The following is a 21,004-nucleotide window of genomic DNA, read 5'->3' as shown; positions in this document are numbered from 1 at the left end:
ACCTTTGTTTATTTGATCAGTGATATGGTCATTATTTATTTAACCTTTGTTTATTTGATCTGTGATATGGTCATTATTTATTTAACGTTTGTTTATTTGATCTGTGATATGGTCATTATTTATTTAACGTTTGTTTATTTGATCAGTGATATGATCATTATTTATTTAACGTTTATTTATTTGATCTGTGATATGGTCATTATTTATTTAACCTTTGTTTATTTGATCTGTGATATGGTCATTATTTATTTAACTTTTGTTTATTTGATCAGTGATATGATCATTATTTATTTAACTTTTATTTATTTGATCAGTGATATGATCATTATTTATTTAACTTTTGTTTATTTGATCTGTGATATGGTAATTATTTATTTAACCTTTATTTATTTGATCTGTGATATGATCATTATTTATTTAAACCTCTGACGACTGGATTCATTTTATTTACAAAACCCACATTGAGGGATACACATTTTTAGTTTATTTGATCGGTGATATGGTAATTATTTATTTAATCTTCTGACTACTCGATTATTATTTTTTTACAAAAACCATGTTAATTAAGGGGGTACACATTTTTAGTTTTAATACTCACATATTTTTACTTAACCTTTTATAAATAAATAAAATAATATTCATGTGTGAAAGTGTTAGTTTTTTTTTTTTTTTTTTTTGGGGGGGGGGTGTCTGATTTTAATATTTCAGAGTATCTAACAGGTGCCATCGTGTGAGATATCTTGCCTGCAGTATCCAGGTTACAAAATGAATCATTTGTTAAGAGTTCATATATGAAAATACATATATGTTCAGAATCCCTACAACTGACCACCGCTATCAGCAATGCAGTGTTCAAGATTAAAACATTTTTGGCAGTATCCCAGTTGGATACTAACATTTCAAAATCTGGTATCCCACCTGAGAATTTAGTATCCCACTTAAATGAAATTCATAAATAACATCGTAATAAACTTGGACGACACTGTTCTCATTCCCAGTCTATTGCTACACCGCAATCGAAATCGTGGAATTTGTGAAATTGGCAATCAAACATAATCTGCAGAAAGATTTGCTGCATCTATTTTTGCGTAATAATCACATAAATTAATATTAATATAGTGTTTCCGACATTACTAATAATAAAGCTACCTGTATCAATGTCCTACATATGTGGAATCAATATCTCAAATAAAATTTGAAGGGAGGAAACATCCAACAAAAACAATAGAGACTTAGCGGTTCCCAGTCTATTGCTACCTCACTATTGCTCCAGTGTAGTATTAGACTGGGTATGAGCTGGAGGAGATATTTTTACGGCATAGCATTAGACTGGATACGAGCTCGAAAATACTGTTACCTAACTACAGTAAATGACTGACGTTCACTGTTTCAGCGAAAAATGAAAATGCAGGATTAAAAAAACCCTGGTCTGGTATCCAAAATTAAATTCTGGTATCCCCGGGATATCGGGGATACTGTTAATCTCGAACACTGCAATGCTGTAGTTTTTAATTCTCCATGACGCGTTTTTGCCATGGGCTATATATTCAGTTGTTTTTTAATGACTTTTTTTTTTTGCCGTGGATATTTTCTTAATTACTGGCGTTGTGTACATGGGGTTCGTTGTTTGAAAATAGAAGGCTCTTTATTTATAATAAATTTCAATTTATTTCTGTGATTCAAGCACGCTGTCCTGGGCACACACCTCAGCTATTTGGGCTGTTGGTCCTGTTCAGAGTGTTAGTGGTTAAAGCACATTCTGGGTGGGAGCCGGTACCTGGTTGTGAACCCTGTACCTCTCAGCCTTGAGTCTGATGTCTTAACCACTACACCGGCCAATATTTCTGCCAGAGGGTACGGAGTGCAAAATTACATGTACGTACCCTAAAATAATCTTGAAAATTAATGGATATATTTTGGTAATTTTAGAAAGATCTTAGTAAGAGAAATGCTGTTTATAATTTGTCAAAGTATATCTGAAATGCAGCATCCAATTTCAAAACATTTTGAATCCATAACTACCTAGTAGGGGTAGTTAATAATCTGTTTTGTTTTCATTACATACTCTCAAATAATTTTCTGGCAAAAAATTTCCATAGACAGTCCTCAAAATTCACGTTGGCAATCAGCAATGCCAATTATTACTGCAGTGGATCATAGATGAATAGTTTTAACAGCATTAATCTTTCCTTTAAAATTGCCGCCGTAGTGCTGTTGCAAAATTTATTTGCGACGGCACTTAACTGCCGTAGCAAACTTGTCCGAATTTCAAGGGCTGCATAGAGTCCAGAGGAGACTGTTTGAGGAAAGTTGGTACATGTAGCCTGCATACATATGCATATAGTTTATCTACTGCAGGTCTTCTAGATTATGGTCGCCCTACTCCCATGGCTAGTGATATTCAATGTTGGGCTAGTAAATAACTATAATTGCCATGCCCAACACAGCTTCTAGATTATGGTAGCCACACTCCCATGGCTAGTGATATTCAATGTTGGGCAAGTAAATAACTACTAATACTATTGCCATGCCAGGCAGGGCTTCTAGATTATGGTAGCCCTACTCCCATGGCTAGTGATATTCAATGTTGGGCAAGTAAATAACTACTATTGCCATGCCCAACGGCTAGTAAAAAAAAAAAAGAGTTGCTGTTAAGTCTATTTTGTAAATATGAATATCCAGGCCCCCCCCCCCCCCCCCACCCACCCACCCCCCAATGTTAGTGTTCTTAAGCTCTATCTCCCTCTTTAGGTGACATATCAGATTATTACTTTATTTAGTAAAATTGTATTAATTTAAAGTAAAGTAAGGCTAGTGAATTTTTAATTGTGGCTAGTAAATGTTTTAAATCACTGATCCCATGGCTAGAGGATTTTGTAAAAAAATTCTACAAGCCTGTTCTGAACCAGCCAGTTGTAAATGTGGTGGTTGTAAATTGCCACCTGCCACCTATTAATGAAATTAATTACTTTAAAAAAAAATCTAATTATATCACTTTATGATTTCATGTTTATGATTCTGGCAGAACACTAAATAAAAAAATATCCCCAAAATCGGAATCTATTATATATTAATATGTATCCGCTTGTAAAATGCAGGGAGGTCTTAATATACTTGTGTGTAGGTTAAGCATGTTGACCAATCCCATATTGTTGTGCCAAATAAATACTGTTTTAACCAATTTCCTGTAAGCCACCATCCCCAATATCACTAGTATTTTAAAAGAATTTTGGGGGAGTTGTTGGGGGGGACAAAGGAAAGGCAAGCTAAATAAAGAATTCATTAAATTAAGGATTGTTTGTTATTTCTTCTAGGTTCATCAAGGTGTAAACAACAAAACATATGCGCAAACTGTGTCAATTTGCAAAGTAAAAAATTGCATTTATACCAACTTCCAGTTACTTAGATTTTGAAATATTGTCCGAGTAGGTAGGTAAGTAACTGGTTTAACATGCTCATATACCACTAGGGTTTCGAACACGCCCATCCCGAGTCCGACCTGCGATATGATCGGGGGTACGACTTGGAACAGGAAATTCATACATACAAAAGATTATTTTGAAATTTTATTTTAATCCAAAAAAGAATAACAAAGGGATAATGGGAGTTTAAATTTTTGACTGCACCTTTAAAAATATTGTCTGTCCTCTGGAGTGATGGAAGACTATATAACAAAAATTTTATAAATAATTAAATAAATAAAATAGTTTCTTTAAAGACATTTAAAATAAATTTTCAACTTTTAAAAAGTTGGTCCTATGTTTGCTGCTATCAAGGCTTTCTTATGTACAGTAAAGTTAACACTTTCTACAGTGACGATAACACATTTTGGAGTGAAATAGTGAAATGTTCACTCTAAAATGTATTATTGTCATTGAGTGACTGATAACTCTTTTATTTTAGTGATATTTTACGATATTTCACTAAATGTTATCTAATAAAAGTATATATATATATATATATATATATATATATATATATATATATATATATATATATATATATATATATATACACTCAGGATCAGGGCTGGCTCTGCCATTCGCCAAATTCGCCACTTGTCAATTTTAAAAAGAACTGGCAAATTTTATATTAATTTGGCAAAAGAATTTCATGCATTAAAAGATATTTTATTACAAAATAACTGGGTATCTATAAAATGTGGAAGTTTAATATATATAACGTAGCAAAAAGAGCTGGCAAATTTTATATTAATTTGGCAAAAGAATTTCATGCATTAAAAGATATTTTATTACAAAATAACTGGGTATCTATAAAATGTGGAAGTTTAATATATATAACGTAGCAAAAAGAGCTGGCAAATTTTATATTAATTTGGCAAAAGAATTTCATGCATTAAAAGATATTTTATTACAAAATAACTGGGTATCTATAAAATGTGGAAGTTTAATATATATAACATAGCAAAAAGAGCTGGCAAATTTTATATTAATTTGGCAAAAGAATTTCATGCATTAAAAGATATTTTATTACAAAATAACTGGGTATCTATAAAATGTGGAAGTTTAATATATATAACGTAGCAAAAAGAGCTGGCAAATTTTATATTAATTTGGCAAAAGAATTTCATGCATTAAAAGATATTTTATTACAAAATAACTGGGTATCTATAAAATGTGGAAGTTTAATATATATAACGTAGCAAAATTTCCCGCTCACCCGGAGTTAGCTTTGATAGGAAGGAAATGGTTTATTTAACGACGCTCTCAAAACATTTTATTTACGGTTATATGGCGTCAGACTTATGGTTGAGGACAACACACATATAGTAGGAGGAAACCCGCTATCGCCACTTCATAGGCTATTCTTTTCGATTAGCAGCAAGTTGTGGAGCACTGGCTGGAACGAGAAATAACCCAATGGGGCCACTGATGAGGATCGATCCTAAATAGACCGTGCATCAAGCGAGTGCTTTACCACTGGGCCACATCCTACCCCAGCCCTGATAGTATCATTTAAAAAGAATTATCGTGTACAAGTGTTTAGCAAAAATCCAATCAGTAGTTTATGGAAAGCAATTAGGCCAAAAAAAATAAATTACTTGTTTCCTATTACATGCTGGAAAAATATAGGGTAGGTAGGTAGGAAAAACATTTTATTTTGGAAAATAATTTTATTTATGGATATTAAATAAAGTTGTTGACTACCGGTATCCAAAATAACCTCTGCATGTATAGAAATGCATTATGCAAACCAACAATACCATTCATCACAGTGTATTCCCTAGAAATGAAGTAAGGCATGGTAAAGTGACGTTTTGGGGGCATATTTTATGTGCAGTTTTAAATATAAGGTGTTTTTTTTCCATTACACAATTTTCAAAAGGACAAAAACTTATTGGCCATTTTATTTTCTATATCTATTTCATAACTTAATTAAAAAAAGGAAATATGTAGTACTATCCACATAGGTGTGTTTAAAGGCTTCTTTTTACATGGGCAACTTATAAATTTATAAAAGGCAAGGGATTTTGATTTTGAGGGCAACATGGTGCTTAACTATCTGTGGGAGAGTACATACAAAAGACCCCTTGCTGTTTAATAATAGGCAGAAGGTTTACTCTCATACTAACACTTAACATCTGTACTGGTCCAGGACAGACTTGGTTGAACGTTAATTGGATAGAAACCATTAAATAAGTTATAACAATTTCTTTTAATGAAAACTGAAAAGAAGGGTTCTATATTTATCTGTCCAGCAATAACATTTTTAAAAAATGATTGCCACACAACTGCTCGGCAAACGTCTGCACGCAGCCATATTCATGAATATGACGTCACGTTTTCTTTCTAGTCAGCATGAACTTTTTTAGCGGAAACCCACGAAGTTTCCAGTGACCACTTACAAAAAATAACGAAACGTATCGAGATCTTACCGACATATTTAATCATATGATTTGGCAGTATCAGTATCAGTAAACATTCCCTCCCCTAGTTTATCAGAAGGTCACTAAATTTCTACAAGGCCAGTTTGTTGCTGGAGTAAATCATTAAATATAGTTATTATTATTATTATTATTATTAATCGGAACACCTCGCTATGCTAGATGTTGAGTAAATCGGAAAAGATCGCATATATTCGTGAAAACAATTTTCAGACTCTTCGCACGATATCTCACGAAAGTTACCGAACTTCAATTTGAAGGGAAGTAACTCCATCAATCAATTGTTAGAAGAAAACATTTCGTGGCTAACGGGTCGCCAATAAAACTAAATTTGCGACAGTAAAACCACCGATATACGTCTGCAAATTGGAAAACACAGTAGGGTTATCCCCTAAATGACACCAAATTAGTGCTTGTGATAGTTTTGGAATGTTTTCGTGGAAATCGTTGTTATATTAATAAATAAAAAATTGGATATACAAAAAAAGTTTTAGGGTCGCAGGTTCAAATTAGGGTTGGTCGGGTAACCAGAAACAAACAATATTTTATGATACACCTTACGAAAAAACTAAATCCACTTCACGGAATTAAAAAGTATCACATTATCAATAATAATTAATATATTTTAAAGAAACCTAAAGCACATTGATTAATTAATCATCGGCTATAAATTTATCAATAAAATGGTTGAGGTGTATTGGTCGGGATGAGGAAAAAAAACAATCAGAGAATGGGTCCACTGGGGAATTTCAATCCTACGACGCAAGCCCATTCGGCAAGTGCTCTCTCCAGGACCATACCCTGATTAAAATCTGGTGGTGGGGGGGGGGGGGGGGGGGGGGGGGCACTACTTTTATAAACAAATGAAACACTATACAAATTAAATCTTAAGATGTGTATGCTATTTTGTGGGGTAAAAAAAATATTCTCGTGGGGGGGGGGGGGGGAGAGAACTGGCCCCCCTGCCCACCCACCCCAGGGTACGGGCCTGCTCCCTATCAACTGAGTTTGAGATATATAAACATGAGGACAAGCATTTAAACATTGTATTGAAATTCAAAACATTCAACATCTATTTGTTATGTATGTAATGTATCATATGTACTTTTTGCTATTATCCAGCTAGTGCACCACGACTGGTATATCAAAGGCTGTGGTATGTACTACCCTGTGGGATGGTGTCTATAAAAGATCCCTTGCTGCTAAACGAAAAGAGCAGTCCATGAAGTGGCGACAGCAGGTTTCCTCTCTCAATATCTATGTGGTCCTTAACCATGTCCGACACCATAAAACCATAAATAAAATGGGTTGAATGTGTCATTAAATAAAACATTAAAAACATTTAAAAATTTGTTATTAATAAGCTCCTGATACTTTGTAACATGTTATAATAGCAGCAAATGCAGTACAGTCACTTTAAAACTTTTTTTTCTAAATCATGATTTTCAATACATTATACAGCCTGTTTTTTCAGACAGCTATTGAAATGAAACTTGTACTTATTAATATACTGCACAAAATCAAGATATTTTTTATTTTTTTATTTTTTTTTAAATGAAAAAGAAAAAAGCGCATGTCACGGTGGAAAATATTTATAATATTTTCTAAGTAACAAGTCAGCATTGTTTGTAATATTAATCAACATAATAATTTGGCGAACTTTACGATTCCATTTATGTTGGTTTATGAACAGACATGTACTGTAATTATTTAATAACCCAGAACTGTTCAGGACAGCGCGAGAAACAACCTGTAGTTACGGCTACCTGTTGTTATGACGGCTCGCGTCTGTTACGCTGCGATCATCGAACACCGTCTGACAGTTCCAAACAGTGGGAGGAGCCAACGAGTAACTGTAAAACTCACACGAATGTAGGTCAACATTTCGTGCGTTACTCGCCGACGTTTGGACCAGAAACGTAAACCAAAATACAATGAGATGACAAACTAAAGACTATAGGACACAATAAACAACATAAGATAGTTTGGTGTCAACAAGGGAACCAACTAGAGTAGACGAAAGTTATTACAAGTTACGGTAATAATCGCAAACTCGGTGCACATCGATTGGCAGGTTGCCAAATTGAGGTCAGGCCGAACACGGGACTTGATGGATTTAGTTTTTACAGTTCTAATCAGAATCCGATATTGACAGTGTCGATACGAAAAGCTAGACTGGGTGTACAGCCTAAAATCATATTCATTAACGATCTAGAAGACACAAATAATTAAAATTTACTCACTGACACTCTTTCGATGTTTACTCTGACTCCATTTCGCGCGTAGGCAGCGATCCCCGGATGGTTCGGTACACGCATGCGCATTCTTGAATGGCCGTGATCATTATTATTAATGTCTTCTACATCTCTATTGCATGTTACATATTTTTAATATACTGATTTAACCAAAAAAAAGTATTAATTAATAGACATGGGTCTCTGCTGTCAAATGTTTTACGCATATCTACCATTACATTAGATAAAGACAACACAAACGGGGCTTTAGGTTAAATTATATCACTGGCGAAGCCTGGCTTTTATATTTATTTATACAGGGGGGGGGGAGGACACGCATGTTGGGGGAGGGGTCACTCGACTGTTTAATTCCCACTTTTACATGTTATGTGGCGACGTGCAAATATAAAGCGTGATGTAAGAAATCACGCGTGCTTGACTTGAGGGGGTGGGGAGGTAGGGATGGGGGGGGGTGCATGGTCCCAAAAGCCCCGTATGTATACCACCCACAGGTAAGCCAGTGAATCATATCAAGTTTGCAGAATTCTTAACTAGTATGATACAATATGTCTCTTGCAAATATAAACGTAAACCTTTTTTTTTTACAATTGTTCAAACAATTAGTATAATGTATATATGCATGATGGAGCCTTATTATCAAAGGTAACAGGTTAATTTTATAAACCGAAGTCCGTTTTAAAAAGGAAACAAACTAGCATGCAATTCGCGTTGCTACTTTAAAACATTATCGAAATGTGAGGCCTCCTTTTCTTTACAAAGTAACTTAAAATAAGTCACTGCAAAATGATTATAATACTTGCGATTGTTATTTAATTGATCGTAGGCTACAAGTTGTTCCTTTCAAGTAATTATTGGATTGGATCCAACCAATGTGTACAGGGGTGTGTTGTTGATATATTCAGTGTACACACATCTATGGAAAAATTATACATCGTGAAAAATTAATTAAAACATTGTTGCATGTACAGGCAATTGTTATTGTGAATGTTATGCCTACTTATAGAATGCAAGAAAATGCATTTTAAGACATCTAGTTTTAAAAACTTTACCAGGAGCTTGCCTACGAAACCCTTAGAAACTCCAGCTTTCATTTCTTCTCTAGATATCAACCATTTATCCACCCCTATATTCACCTGCTTAGGCCGTGACTGTGTATCATTGTATAAAAACAAAACAAAACAAAAACAAACCAACAAAAACAACAACAACAAAACAAAATTATTTTTTCATAGTACAATGTACTTTGAACTGAGGGAGAATTATGGGGTGCGCAGCCCCAGCACCCTCCCAGGGGCGGATTATGCTTTATATAAGTGCGTGTGTGTGGGGGGGGGGGGGGGGGGGTCCGAAACAATATGTAAATGTTTATAATTTTAAATTATAAATTTTACGTGGACATCAGTTTAGATCTACGTGGTGGGGTTGGATTTGTTTTAGCCGGGGGGGGGGGGGGGTCCATGCAACTGGGGGACCCCCCCCCATAATTCGCCCCTGCCATCCTATGGAAGTGCGCCTGGATTATGGTGTTTTAAATACCTGAATGTATAGCATAGGGATTATAACGTCATAGACGTCCGTCCGTCCGTCCGTCCGTCCGTCTCTCCCTCTCCCCCTCCCCGTCCCCTCCCCTCCCCCTCCCCTCCCCCTCCCCCTCCCTCCCCTTCTCCCTCTCCCTCTCCCTCTCCCTCTCCCTCTCTCCCTCTCTCTCTCTATGTTACTTCCCCGAAAAGACAACTAAACTCGGTGAAGATATTTTAACAGGGTTCTTTATTCCGGAGAATAAGGATATATAGTCAAACAAACCCTATAAGCAAAAATAGCATTATTAAAATACATTCACAACTATACATAGACAGTCTTAAAACACTATATTAAACTCCTGTCATGGACGGAGGAGCCGGCCAAGGCCGGAATGTCAGGTGAGTGACAGTGAATAGCCACCAACTGGGTCAAACACAGCTGGCCAGTCTATTGGTTGATCGTCACTGTCCCTGGTCAGAGGTCAGATGTAAAGACAGGTACATGCATGTCCCTACAGCTCCTAGCCAAAGGTTTAGGTGCATGTGCGTTGTGCATAATAAAATCATTAAAACAATAAAATCCACATAGTTACATATATATATATATATATATATATATATATATATATATATATATATATATATATATATATATATATATATATATATATATATATATATATATCCCCCCTCGTAGTATGTGCTGTCCTGTATGGTGAATGACATATAAAAGATCCATTGCTGCTAATTGGGGCTGGATCTGGTACAGTCGGTAGAGTGCTCGGCTGAGGTGCTTGCGTCGTAGGATCGAATCTCTTCAGTGGATTCATTCTCGAATTGGGTTTCCCCCGTCCTACTAGTGCCCCACGACTGATATATCAAAGGTTGTGGTATGTGTCGCCCTGTTCGTGGGAAAGTGTATATAAAAGATCCATCACTGCTAATGGAAAAGCGTAGCGGGTTTCCTCTTTAAGACTATATATGTCCAAATTACGAAATGTTTGACATGCTATAGCCGATCATTAATAAATCAATGTGCTCTAGTGGTGTGTTTTAAATTTTTAAAATATCTGGATTGCAGGGGATGGGGGTGGCGCAAGCCTGATTTTTGGATTAAAAATGCGAACAAAAAAGGAAGTAACCCATATATTTTCGTCTTCGAGTTGGGGAGCACAGCCCCTCTCCTCGGCTCCCCCGTTCCTACAGACCTGTATATAATACAATTATCAAATGTATGACATCCAAAAACCAGTCTATTATATTCCTTTCTCTTTTCTCTTTAAAATTATTTTGTGCGTAATTAAGGTTCAAGCACGCTGTCCTGGGCATATACCTGAGCTATCTGGGTTGTCTGTCCAGGACAGTGGGTTAGTTGTCGGTGTTGAGAGAGAGAGAGAGAGAGAGAGAGAGAGAGAGAGAGAGAGAGAGAGAGAGAGAGAGAGAGAGAGAGAGAGAGAGAGAGAGAGAGAGAGAGAGAGAGAGAGAGAGAGAGAGAGAGAGAGAGAGAGAGAGAGACAGGATGTAGTGATCTTACACGTACCCACCGAGTCGTTAAAACTCGCTCTGGGTGGGAGTCGGTACCGTGCTGCTAACCCAGTACCTACCAGCCTTATGTCCGATGGCTTAACCACGCCACCACCGAGGCCGGTCTGTTATATAATACGCAAGGGCGTTTTAACAGTTACTCATCGTTCTGACTGGGCGTCCTCTTTTGATATGCACTACCGAAACATTATTTGTACTTACCCGATGTCGCACTTCATATGTCCAGTCGACTACCGTACACACATCGTGCTAAATATCGCGTACATAAAGATTATTATACGAGCTAGTGTGTCTTACGGATATAAAATTTACGAAAAAAGTGTCAGGAGTACTGTATTACTCGAGCGAGAGCGAGGGTAATACATGAATCCTGACACGAGTTTCGTAAAATCAGCACGATTCACACGCGAGTGTAATAATTTTTTTATTATCCACGTACATTATTTCAAATATTATTGTTATTGTTATTATTATTATTATTATTATTATTATTATTATTATTATTTAATGAATAACAAGCTAGGACCGTGTCAAAACGTTTCAAACATAACTAGAAAGAGACGACGTCATTTTGATGAAGCCTCATTTAGTTATGACGTAATTTCCCCAAATTACGCCATTGATTGTGCACGTGAAATCATCATGACACATGTGTGTCATACTGGTTATATTTCCATGAATATCTTGAACTATGTGGATAATAAAAAGATGAATGCAGCAAATACAATCGTAATGGCTATACGTACGGTGGTCGGGTATATAGCCTCGGCTCACGAGGGCTGACTATATTTTAGGGGAAGCCCAATGTAAAGCTACCACACTCCATCTAAACTTGCCCATGCATAACACGGGGCACATCTAATATTTAGGACACCAATGAGCTCTAGTTGTGTCGATAGACAAAACAAACTTTAACTGAAGACCACGTGCATGTCAATAATGAGCAAATGTTTGACATACAACAGCTGATTAATCAATCAATGTGCTCTAATGTTGACATTAAACGTGTCTGTAAAATAGCCTACCACTTGTTGATTTGCAGTTATCTACATTGTGACGGGTTTCTTCTATATCTAGGCATGGGCGTCAATCCGGCTTTAAAAGTGTGTGTGTGGGGGGGGGGGGGGGGGGGGGGCATGTTAGTGTGTGTGTGTGTGTGTGTGTGTATGTGTGTTAAACGAAAAAGTGGGAGATATTTATATAGATTGTCCCCCGGCGTTGAAAAGTGAGGGGGAGGCGTCCCCCCTGTCCCCCACCGATCGACGCCCATGTGCCTAGGTATCATAATTACTGTAGGCTATGTTATCGTGGTAACCGTAGTTGCACTCCAAATAACCCGCAAACGTTTGTATATTCTGATGTGTTGAACATTAAACACATGTTCCTTTCCTTTATCAATCACCTGTCACCTATCAATACGTTTACCCGATTAGGGGCGTAGTTGACACCCCCTCCTCCCGTGTCTTCCGTTCCCGATGAGGCTAAGGCAGTAAAATATTAGGTTATTTATCCAGGGGAAATGTACTAGATGAAACTTAAATGAATGAATGAATGAATGAATGAGTGAATGAATGAATGAATGAATGAATGAATGAATTAATTAATTAATAAAATGTAGCGGGTTGCCTCTCTAACACTATGATAAAATATTTGACATCCAGTAGCCGATGATTAATGAATTAATGTGCTCTAGTGGTGTCGTTACACAAAACAAACTTTTGTTGTGATTGTTGGGCACTTGTCGTTTTGAGACGGCCCCTGGAAGACGGAAAATGGCTGAGTGGGCGATCATGTGACGCAACGTCACGATATAGGTCGGCGAATTCTGCTTTCCGGAGTTTGCCGAAGCTTAACTGAATGTGGGTGCTGTCGGGTTTCTTTCTGTAGTGTGTGTATTAGTGATTAATATCTTAATTTTTTTTAATCAAGTAACTCGAAAATGGTCGATGTAAATGTATTTGACGTCAAACATAGGATTGTTGTGGTATTAGAGCGGAAATCTTTGACAACTTTTTGGTTGTCGGCAATTGCCAAACAAATGCATAGCTTGGTCACTGACTGTAATGAGAGCGTAATGTCCGTCTAGCTCACTTACAGTCAGAGTACTCGGGTTAGTCACAGACACGGCGGAACGGGGTGGCTGAATGAAATATATACTGACACACAATGAAAACGCAAAACAGATATTTTTCAATATTTTGCTGTGATTAATGAAAAATATATTTATTGGACTTAAAATAACAATTTATGAGAGGAAGCCATTGATTGGTACTTTTGTCTGGGTTTTAATACTGGTTTTGTTCTCATTACACATACAATAGCAGAAACACAAAATGGTTTGAAATGCGTTCAGTACGTGCTCAATCATGCTGTATGCAATGCACGTGAAATGTCAGTATGTGGATACATAAAAGTCACGTAACGGTGTCATATTCCTCGTCACATTAAGAATGCCAGACTCCGAGAAGAACAAAGGAAGCAAGCGTTGGGCATGGTTAAATGGGGGACTTCGTAAAGCCAAGTTGCTAGGACCTTCAGAGTCCATCCATCAACTATTGGACGACTTGCTGAACGTCATCAACAGACTGGGAGTGTCCGTGATCGACCTCGACCTGGTCAACGTCCCGTTACGACCCCACGCCAAGATCGGCAGATTCGATGACACCTCCCGGTTCAGAACTGCGACGATGACAGCAAGCAACACGATAGGACGTCATGGAAGGCCTATCCATCCGATGACGGTCATCCATCGACTCAGAACGGCTGGACTCAGATGCAGACGCCCGTACAACGATAACATCATGACACCGCGACATCGTGCTGCGAGACTACAGTTTGCTCTCCAGAATGGTAATCATCCACCATCTTCCTCTCATAAATTGTTATTTTAAGTCCAATAAATATATTTTTCATTAATCACAACAAAATATTGAAAAATATCTGTTTTGCATTTTCATTGTGTGTCAGTATATTAGTGTTAGTAAATCGTACGGCATACCCACGAACCCCTTAGAAACTCGGGCGCTTTGTCAATGTCTACTTGCTTGCACCATGCCTGTGTCAAACAAAGGTAAGTAAATGAATATATGGAAACTTGGCAGGGTCCGCTAGGTTCATATCTGACACACCCCTCCCGAGGTCAGGACCACGTTATGCATATGTCCCAGCCCAGATTTTTTTTAATTGGGGCTGGGGGGGGGGGGGGGGGGGGGGGGGGTTTGAGGACGAATATGAACCTTTCTTGGTCCTACTGCATATAAATAGAGATAAAATTGTGGCTTGTGCCCTTCCACTCCCCCCACTACAGACTGCGACGCCTCCACTAGAGATTATGCCCCCCCCCCCCCCCCCCCCCCCCCGGATTTCGTTCATACGGGTCTGTAACTTGGCTGTCAACGACAACCTGTGCAGCTCTAAAAGTTTGGTCAGCATGAAGGAAGCAAGTTAAAGTTCGTTTTGTTTAGCGACACCACTAGAGCACATTGATCAATTAATTATCGGCTACTGTATGTCAAACATTTGGTATAATTCTGACACGTAGTCATCAGAGGAAACCCGCTACATTTTTTCCTAATGCAGAAATGATCTTTTATATGCACTTTCCCACAGACAGGAAAGCACATACCACGACCTTTGACCAGTTGTGGTGCACTGGTTGAAAGTCTAGAATGCCAGTCTGACATACACAACACTGAAATATAACACAAGTCAAATATAAGACAACATAACTTTTATTCTATAAGAAAAAAAAAAATTAAACTCACTGAATTGCTCATAATCTCTAATATATAATAACTAAAACATTCTAGGACAAATAAAAAAATGTGTGATACATAAGCAATATCTGAAAGCACTAACCATATATGGTCTGGTAAATATATAAATCTATAATATTAATACTATCTCAGAAAAAAATAAAATATATATTTGGTATATTTTCATAATTTTGTCTCCTTTTTGTCATGAAAATTGGCGAGAGATCACATTTAGAATTTCTGCACAGGTTTCAAGTATTCATCGTGAAGGACAGTTCGCAAGAAAGAAGAAGTAATATCACAAACAGTTTGAAAGACAGTATTAGCAAATACCTCGAACAGAAGCAAAATCTTTGGTAGAGTTCAGCCAGATATGGCTTTAAAACGTTCGCTAGACTGGGTTACGTGACTCATATTAAACAACATGACCATATCCAGCCCCCTACGTTAACCGTTCCACCTAGGAGCCAGATGGCGCCTACTTGTGTTTTTATATAGGTAGTATGAAATGTTTTAGTCGCCAAATGAAAAAACCCCAACAAACAAACAAAAGAGTCTGTCACTTACGTCACCAAATCGGTCGCAATGTAGAGGGCTAATATCGGTAACCAGTCTAATCGTTCGCGAACGTTAGCGTTGCTAGTTTGTCGCTGAACGTACACGAGTTACTTCCCTTTCACAACAGAGGCGTAATTTTGTTCTCTCATTATTAACAGGGATCATACCAAAGTCGAAACAGTTTTGGTAACCAGAGGCGGATCTAGAGGGAGGAGAGGGCAGAGTCCCGTCCTCCTAACGTTTGCGACAGTTATAATTTTATTATATATTAATTTGTTTAAAACATTTTTTACGATCCCCCTCCAAACCTCCCTCCAAAGTTCCCTTGCCATTCCGCCTCACGTCATTGGGGGCCCCCCTAAATGGATTTTCTTGATCCGCCACTGGTAACAAAGTAATATAGGCTGATCTTACTCACTTCATTTTGTTTCTAATTTATCACAACAAAACTATATGAATATTTATTATGTACAGAGACTGTTCTGTGTTTGTATTATTGCCATTGTAAAATGTTTCCGAGACTTACATTAAACACATTTTCTTGCCTATAATATCGTTGTCTGTACATTCAATGTGTTTTTGTGGTCGTCCCGATATCTGCAGTAAGCTCAAACTGGATTTTAACTCCCAATAATTTCATACCTTAGAAAAAACCATATAGTATCACATTTTCCCCTTTGGTATTAATCCTACGTAACATTTCAGATTTCATAGCACCAAAACCAACTGTTACCGATATTGGTTCGGCTGCTGGTATTCTCTTTGGACCTGCCAGTGCGGGCGGTCCTCTCTCCCTCCCTCCCTAGCCCTTTCTTGTCCTGGACGGAGCAACTGGCTGAGGCCCGCACCTGTGCCCATGACAGACGTGCACTATTTAAAACAGCTTGCTCTGAATGTGCACCTTAAACCGTATGACTTGACTTTACAAACATTACTGTGACCCGAAAAACAGATATACGGACAGCGATATTATAAACAGGAAAATGTATTTAATATCTAATTTTAGAAATTGTTTGTCAGAAATATCTTACAATGGTAAAACACTTTGGAAGGTCTCTAAACGAGATATATAATTATAGCTAAGATTACTGGTATTTCATTGTTGTCGTTCATTTAAAAAAAAAATGTTTTTTTAGTTTCAACGTGTGTTTCGTATCAGTTATTATCTTGAGGAAAATGTTTTATTTTCCCCGCTCATTCAAACACGATTCGACGTTTCTGAGTATACTTCCATGAATATTCTATTTCTTAGAGTGAGTTAAAATGTCCTGGTATCCAGTAACAACTCATTCTGGAAATTGAGGAATAAATAATTTCATTTTGAGAAATAATTGTTACATAGAATTGATATTTATAAAAGCCTCGTTTGTTCTTATCATGAGGTCGTACAAGATAGTATTTGGCGATGCATGTCAGAAAAGCGTCATGCAAAAAGATATATACAGTGTACATACATACGAATGTACAGTTGTGAGTTTGCTACCATAGTAATACGTTTTCTATTAATAGGACATTTTTAACAACAACAATTATATATTAAATATATTTTCTTCTTTAGCATATCAGTGTCTGTTGTTATGTTGGGAGTTTGTGGTCGTTCTAATGGTTCAAGTAACCCTAACTGGACTTTACGCCCAATCATTGCGTACGTATGAAACAATATATATAGGAACGCAAAACAAAGTTTGAGGTATTACAAACTTTAGGACAGCCAGACACATATTGAACACACAGACACTGGTATTATAAACAAGACAATATATTTAATTTTAGTCATTAATTAGGATCTGTTAATCGGAAACATGTTATAACGGCAGCAGACATAAGGTGGTCTCCTTAAATAGCTTCAACAGATGACCATGTAATGTACTCTGTTTAAACTTGGTTTCAGTCCATATTTAGGTTTTGTTACATATCACTGATATCAGTGTGACACGAGCTACAATGTATTCAGAATAAATACAGATCTGAATCTTCATCTTGTAATAGGTTTATTTGTGATCAAGTAAAATCTATCTTATTTGAAGGCCAGGTCACGGTAATATTTTTAATCTCTTATTGACAGTGTTTCAGCTAACACCCGTTTCCAATCAGTAACCGCCAGTCTGCATAACCATTAACGTTCATACAACAACAGAAATAAACCTCAGGCTGTAAAGCAAGTACATAGAACAGACACACTCAATAAACATAACACACACCGTTCACAAATATATCAAATATGAGGCCTTTGTGGTACTGAATTTGGCACAAAGAACATTCAAACATTGAAGTAACTTTTGGTATACCTATATACATTGCCATCTGATACAAAAATAATGTAGTTGAAAAAAAATATATTTGTGTATATAAACAAAGTAGGAGTACCGACAATTTAATTATTTCGGGAATAGAGGTTGATTACGGTTGGAATTGGCCATCTATTTTGGCGGTGAAAGAGATACGAAGATTTGTTTTAGAGAGAAAAAAAAAGTTTAAAAAAAAGTATATGAAAAATACAACTGAAATTATTTACACAGTATGAAATAAAAATGAGTTTCACAAAACAATTTCAAAACTTACTTCTTCCCCAAAAATTAAATTGTCAGTTCATCACTAAGGCCTCATGACGGCGGTAGCTGATTGGTTGGTTATACGAGAGTTAGTTGAAACTGTCCGAGATTTGAGCAAAAATTCAAAAGGCACATGCCTAATCCTAACCTGGATTTCAAACCATTAGATTGTCTGTCACATTATCCAAGACAACATTTTGAATATTTTCACCCCTAAAATTCCATATAGGACATCTTATTCTTTTAAAATAGTGCCGTTTAAATAAATCTCAAGGGGTGAAAAGATTTACAAATTCGTTTCATAGTCATGTATCGAGTTTTATGTTCTGTTTAGGTTCACCAGCGTGTATATACACGTATTGAACAATACGTTTTCATTAGCGTGATTACATTGGCCAATAATAAGTGATCTGGTACAAATAAAAAGAACAGAGAACAATCGTTAAAATCCAATACACTAAGTGTGAATTGTATTGTCCTGGGATTTTCGAAAGTAGCTTAGCGATACGAAATTGTAAAACTATCGTAGGCTACGATGTCACTAGAGCACATGCTATAGTGACGTCATAGCGTATGTTCGTTTTACGATTTCGTAGCTCTAAAATAGTTTTATAGGCCCTTTGGGATTGGTTGTCTAATCTCCATGACAAATTTAGTACGTAGATGGTGATTGGTTATTCAATCTTCGTGACATATTTAGTTCGTGGATGGTGATTGGTTATCCAATCTCCATTACATATTTAGTACGTGGATGGTGATTGGTTATCCAATCTCCTTACATATTTAGTACGTGGATGGTGATTAGTTATCCATTCTTCATGACATATTTAGTACGTTGATGGTGATAGGTTATCCAATCTCCACGACATATTTAGTGATTTGATCTGAACAAGATGTACAATCGTCGTGGAATATTTTTGTTTTGAAACAGATTATTCTGTTAGTCATTCCATAAGTTTATAATTCACGCTACGGTAATAATTATAACGCTAGTATTAATACTGATGTCAAAATTATATATAATGCTGCCAGAAACAACTAAATACTACCAACAATGACTATTTTGTCATTGCGATACTTAAATAGTACTATTCCATAGTTTTCTTTTATATCAAATGTTCACGAAGAACGTATAGTTATTATTAAATGCTTATGGACGACAGTCTATATATTGCCACATAATTATTTTCACTTAGTATGTACAATTCACGGTGCAGGTGGAATTATCTCTGTAGTTACCCAGTTAGAGATATCTGGTATTTCTATAACAGGAATATTATAATGTCTGTAGTTACCCAGCTAGAGATATCTGGTATTGCTATAACAGGAATATTATAATGTCTGTAGCTACCCAGCTAGAGATATCTGGTATTGCTATAACAGGAATATTATAATGTCTGTCCATATGGGAACGTTTGGTTGTTACTATTTGGTTATAAATGCCAAAGTGTTACTATAGTCAAGGTTTGAACTGTAATTTTTCAAATCATCAATTGCAAATTAAAGTTAAATTTTCAAAAAGCTAATTAGAAACTCAAACAAATACAAATCCTTAAAGAATCTACTTCGTTTGGCCAACTGAAACATGAATTTGGCTGCAGATTGTCATACCAGATTCACCACTTTAAACCTTGTATAGGGTATACAAAAATCACAGTCTAGGGGAAATGTCCAGATGTTTCCATAACTAAAAATGTTTGGGTGTTGCAACAACAACAATATTCTTTCTGCGACGCCGTTTCCGTCTTGCACCAAGCAACCCAAGACCACGTGATATGTTGGAATCTTTCCTTCCCTGCTTCTTGCTGGCCATTCGTACTGATGTTGTTACACCTTCGCCTTCTTCATCAGAATCATCACTTTGGTCAATGGACGTAAAGTCGGTTGATCGGTCTTTGGAAGACCCAGAAGACAATCCCTGCATTTTTCGCTGGGTTGTGCGACTGGCAGATTGACTCCTTGAAGACACGGAAGCACTAGTTTGACTGGCTGCTGGATCTTTTGACGACCCTGACGCTTCCAGTACTGGTTCACTGGTTGTTTCAGCTAGATCTTTCTTCTTCCTCTTCCTCCTCTTCTTCTTTCCTCTTGCAGACTGCGCAGCCTCTGTTTCACTGGCGCTCGTGACTGACAACAAACCAGTCACTCGTGAACCCACACCGAGACCTGCAGCATCAGTTTGTCTACTACGAGACTTGGATCTTCCACTTTTACCACGAGACACAACATCGACAGTTCCTAGCTCACGGGGCACAGGCGACTTTCTTGCTTTGGAAATATCTTTTTTAGAAGATCGATCCTTGGATGTTGTTCTTGAGGTAATGGTAGACGCTGTGTTTGAGTCAGCAACTGGGTCAAGAGTCCAGGGATGTTTAGAGTCAAGTATATCCTGCGAATAAGCCGCGAGACTCGAATGAGAAGAGATGTCAGGTGATAAACGGGCCAATGATGCTGGCCCACACAAGGCGCTGTCTCCCTGAGGCTCGTACACACTGGGTACTCGGACTGGCTGCTGCTCGTCAGTTGTATTCATGTCTGATTGACCACTAGGGAGAACCAAGTGAGCAGGAGGAAGCTTAAGTTTCTTGCTTTTCTTCTTCTTAGTAGATTTTGCCACTTTAACTGATTTGCTGTCTCGAACACCAGCTGATGGCAGTGGTTGTGCAGGTTCAGCACCTGTAAAACAAACGAAGAATGAATAAATGAACGAATGAATGAATGTTTAACGACACCCCACCATGAAAAATACATCGGCTATTGGGTGTCAAACTATGGTATAGACAAAACTAAAGTGATGAGCAACATCAATATAAAAATTCAACAGTTAGAACAAACGAAGAAGAGAGCAGGCAATTGATATAGTAGTAACATAAACGCGAATGTCATGTAAACACAAACAAACATGAAATAACAT

The 21,004-nt window shown here is 37.1% G+C and overlaps 2 protein-coding genes across 3 annotated transcripts in view; both read right to left on the bottom strand.

Annotated features, from left to right (window-relative positions):
• Window positions 1-8,212, bottom strand: part of LOC121373218 (CTD small phosphatase-like protein 2-B) — a 53,907-nt gene extending 45,695 nt beyond the window's left edge. For both annotated transcript variants that reach the window (XR_005958044.1, XM_041499705.1), the window contains exon 1: window positions 8,149-8,212. The gene's annotated coding sequence lies outside the window, so the exon portion shown is untranslated. The remainder of the gene's footprint in view (window positions 1-8,148) is intronic.
• A 6,728-nt stretch (window positions 8,213-14,940) lies between these two features.
• The window catches only part of LOC121373497, a 28,007-nt gene continuing 21,943 nt past the window's right edge, over window positions 14,941-21,004 (bottom strand). The window contains exon 2 of the mRNA XM_041500167.1: window positions 14,941-20,766. Within this exon, the coding sequence (XP_041356101.1) occupies window positions 19,778-20,766 (989 nt within the window). The 3' untranslated portion in view covers window positions 14,941-19,777. The remainder of the gene's footprint in view (window positions 20,767-21,004) is intronic.

The sequence above is a fragment of the Gigantopelta aegis genome, chromosome 5 (assembly GCF_016097555.1).
Source record: "Gigantopelta aegis isolate Gae_Host chromosome 5, Gae_host_genome, whole genome shotgun sequence".
Classification (NCBI taxonomy): Eukaryota; Metazoa; Mollusca; class Gastropoda; order Neomphalida; family Peltospiridae; genus Gigantopelta; species Gigantopelta aegis.
This window is presented reverse-complemented; position numbering and strand designations above follow the sequence as displayed.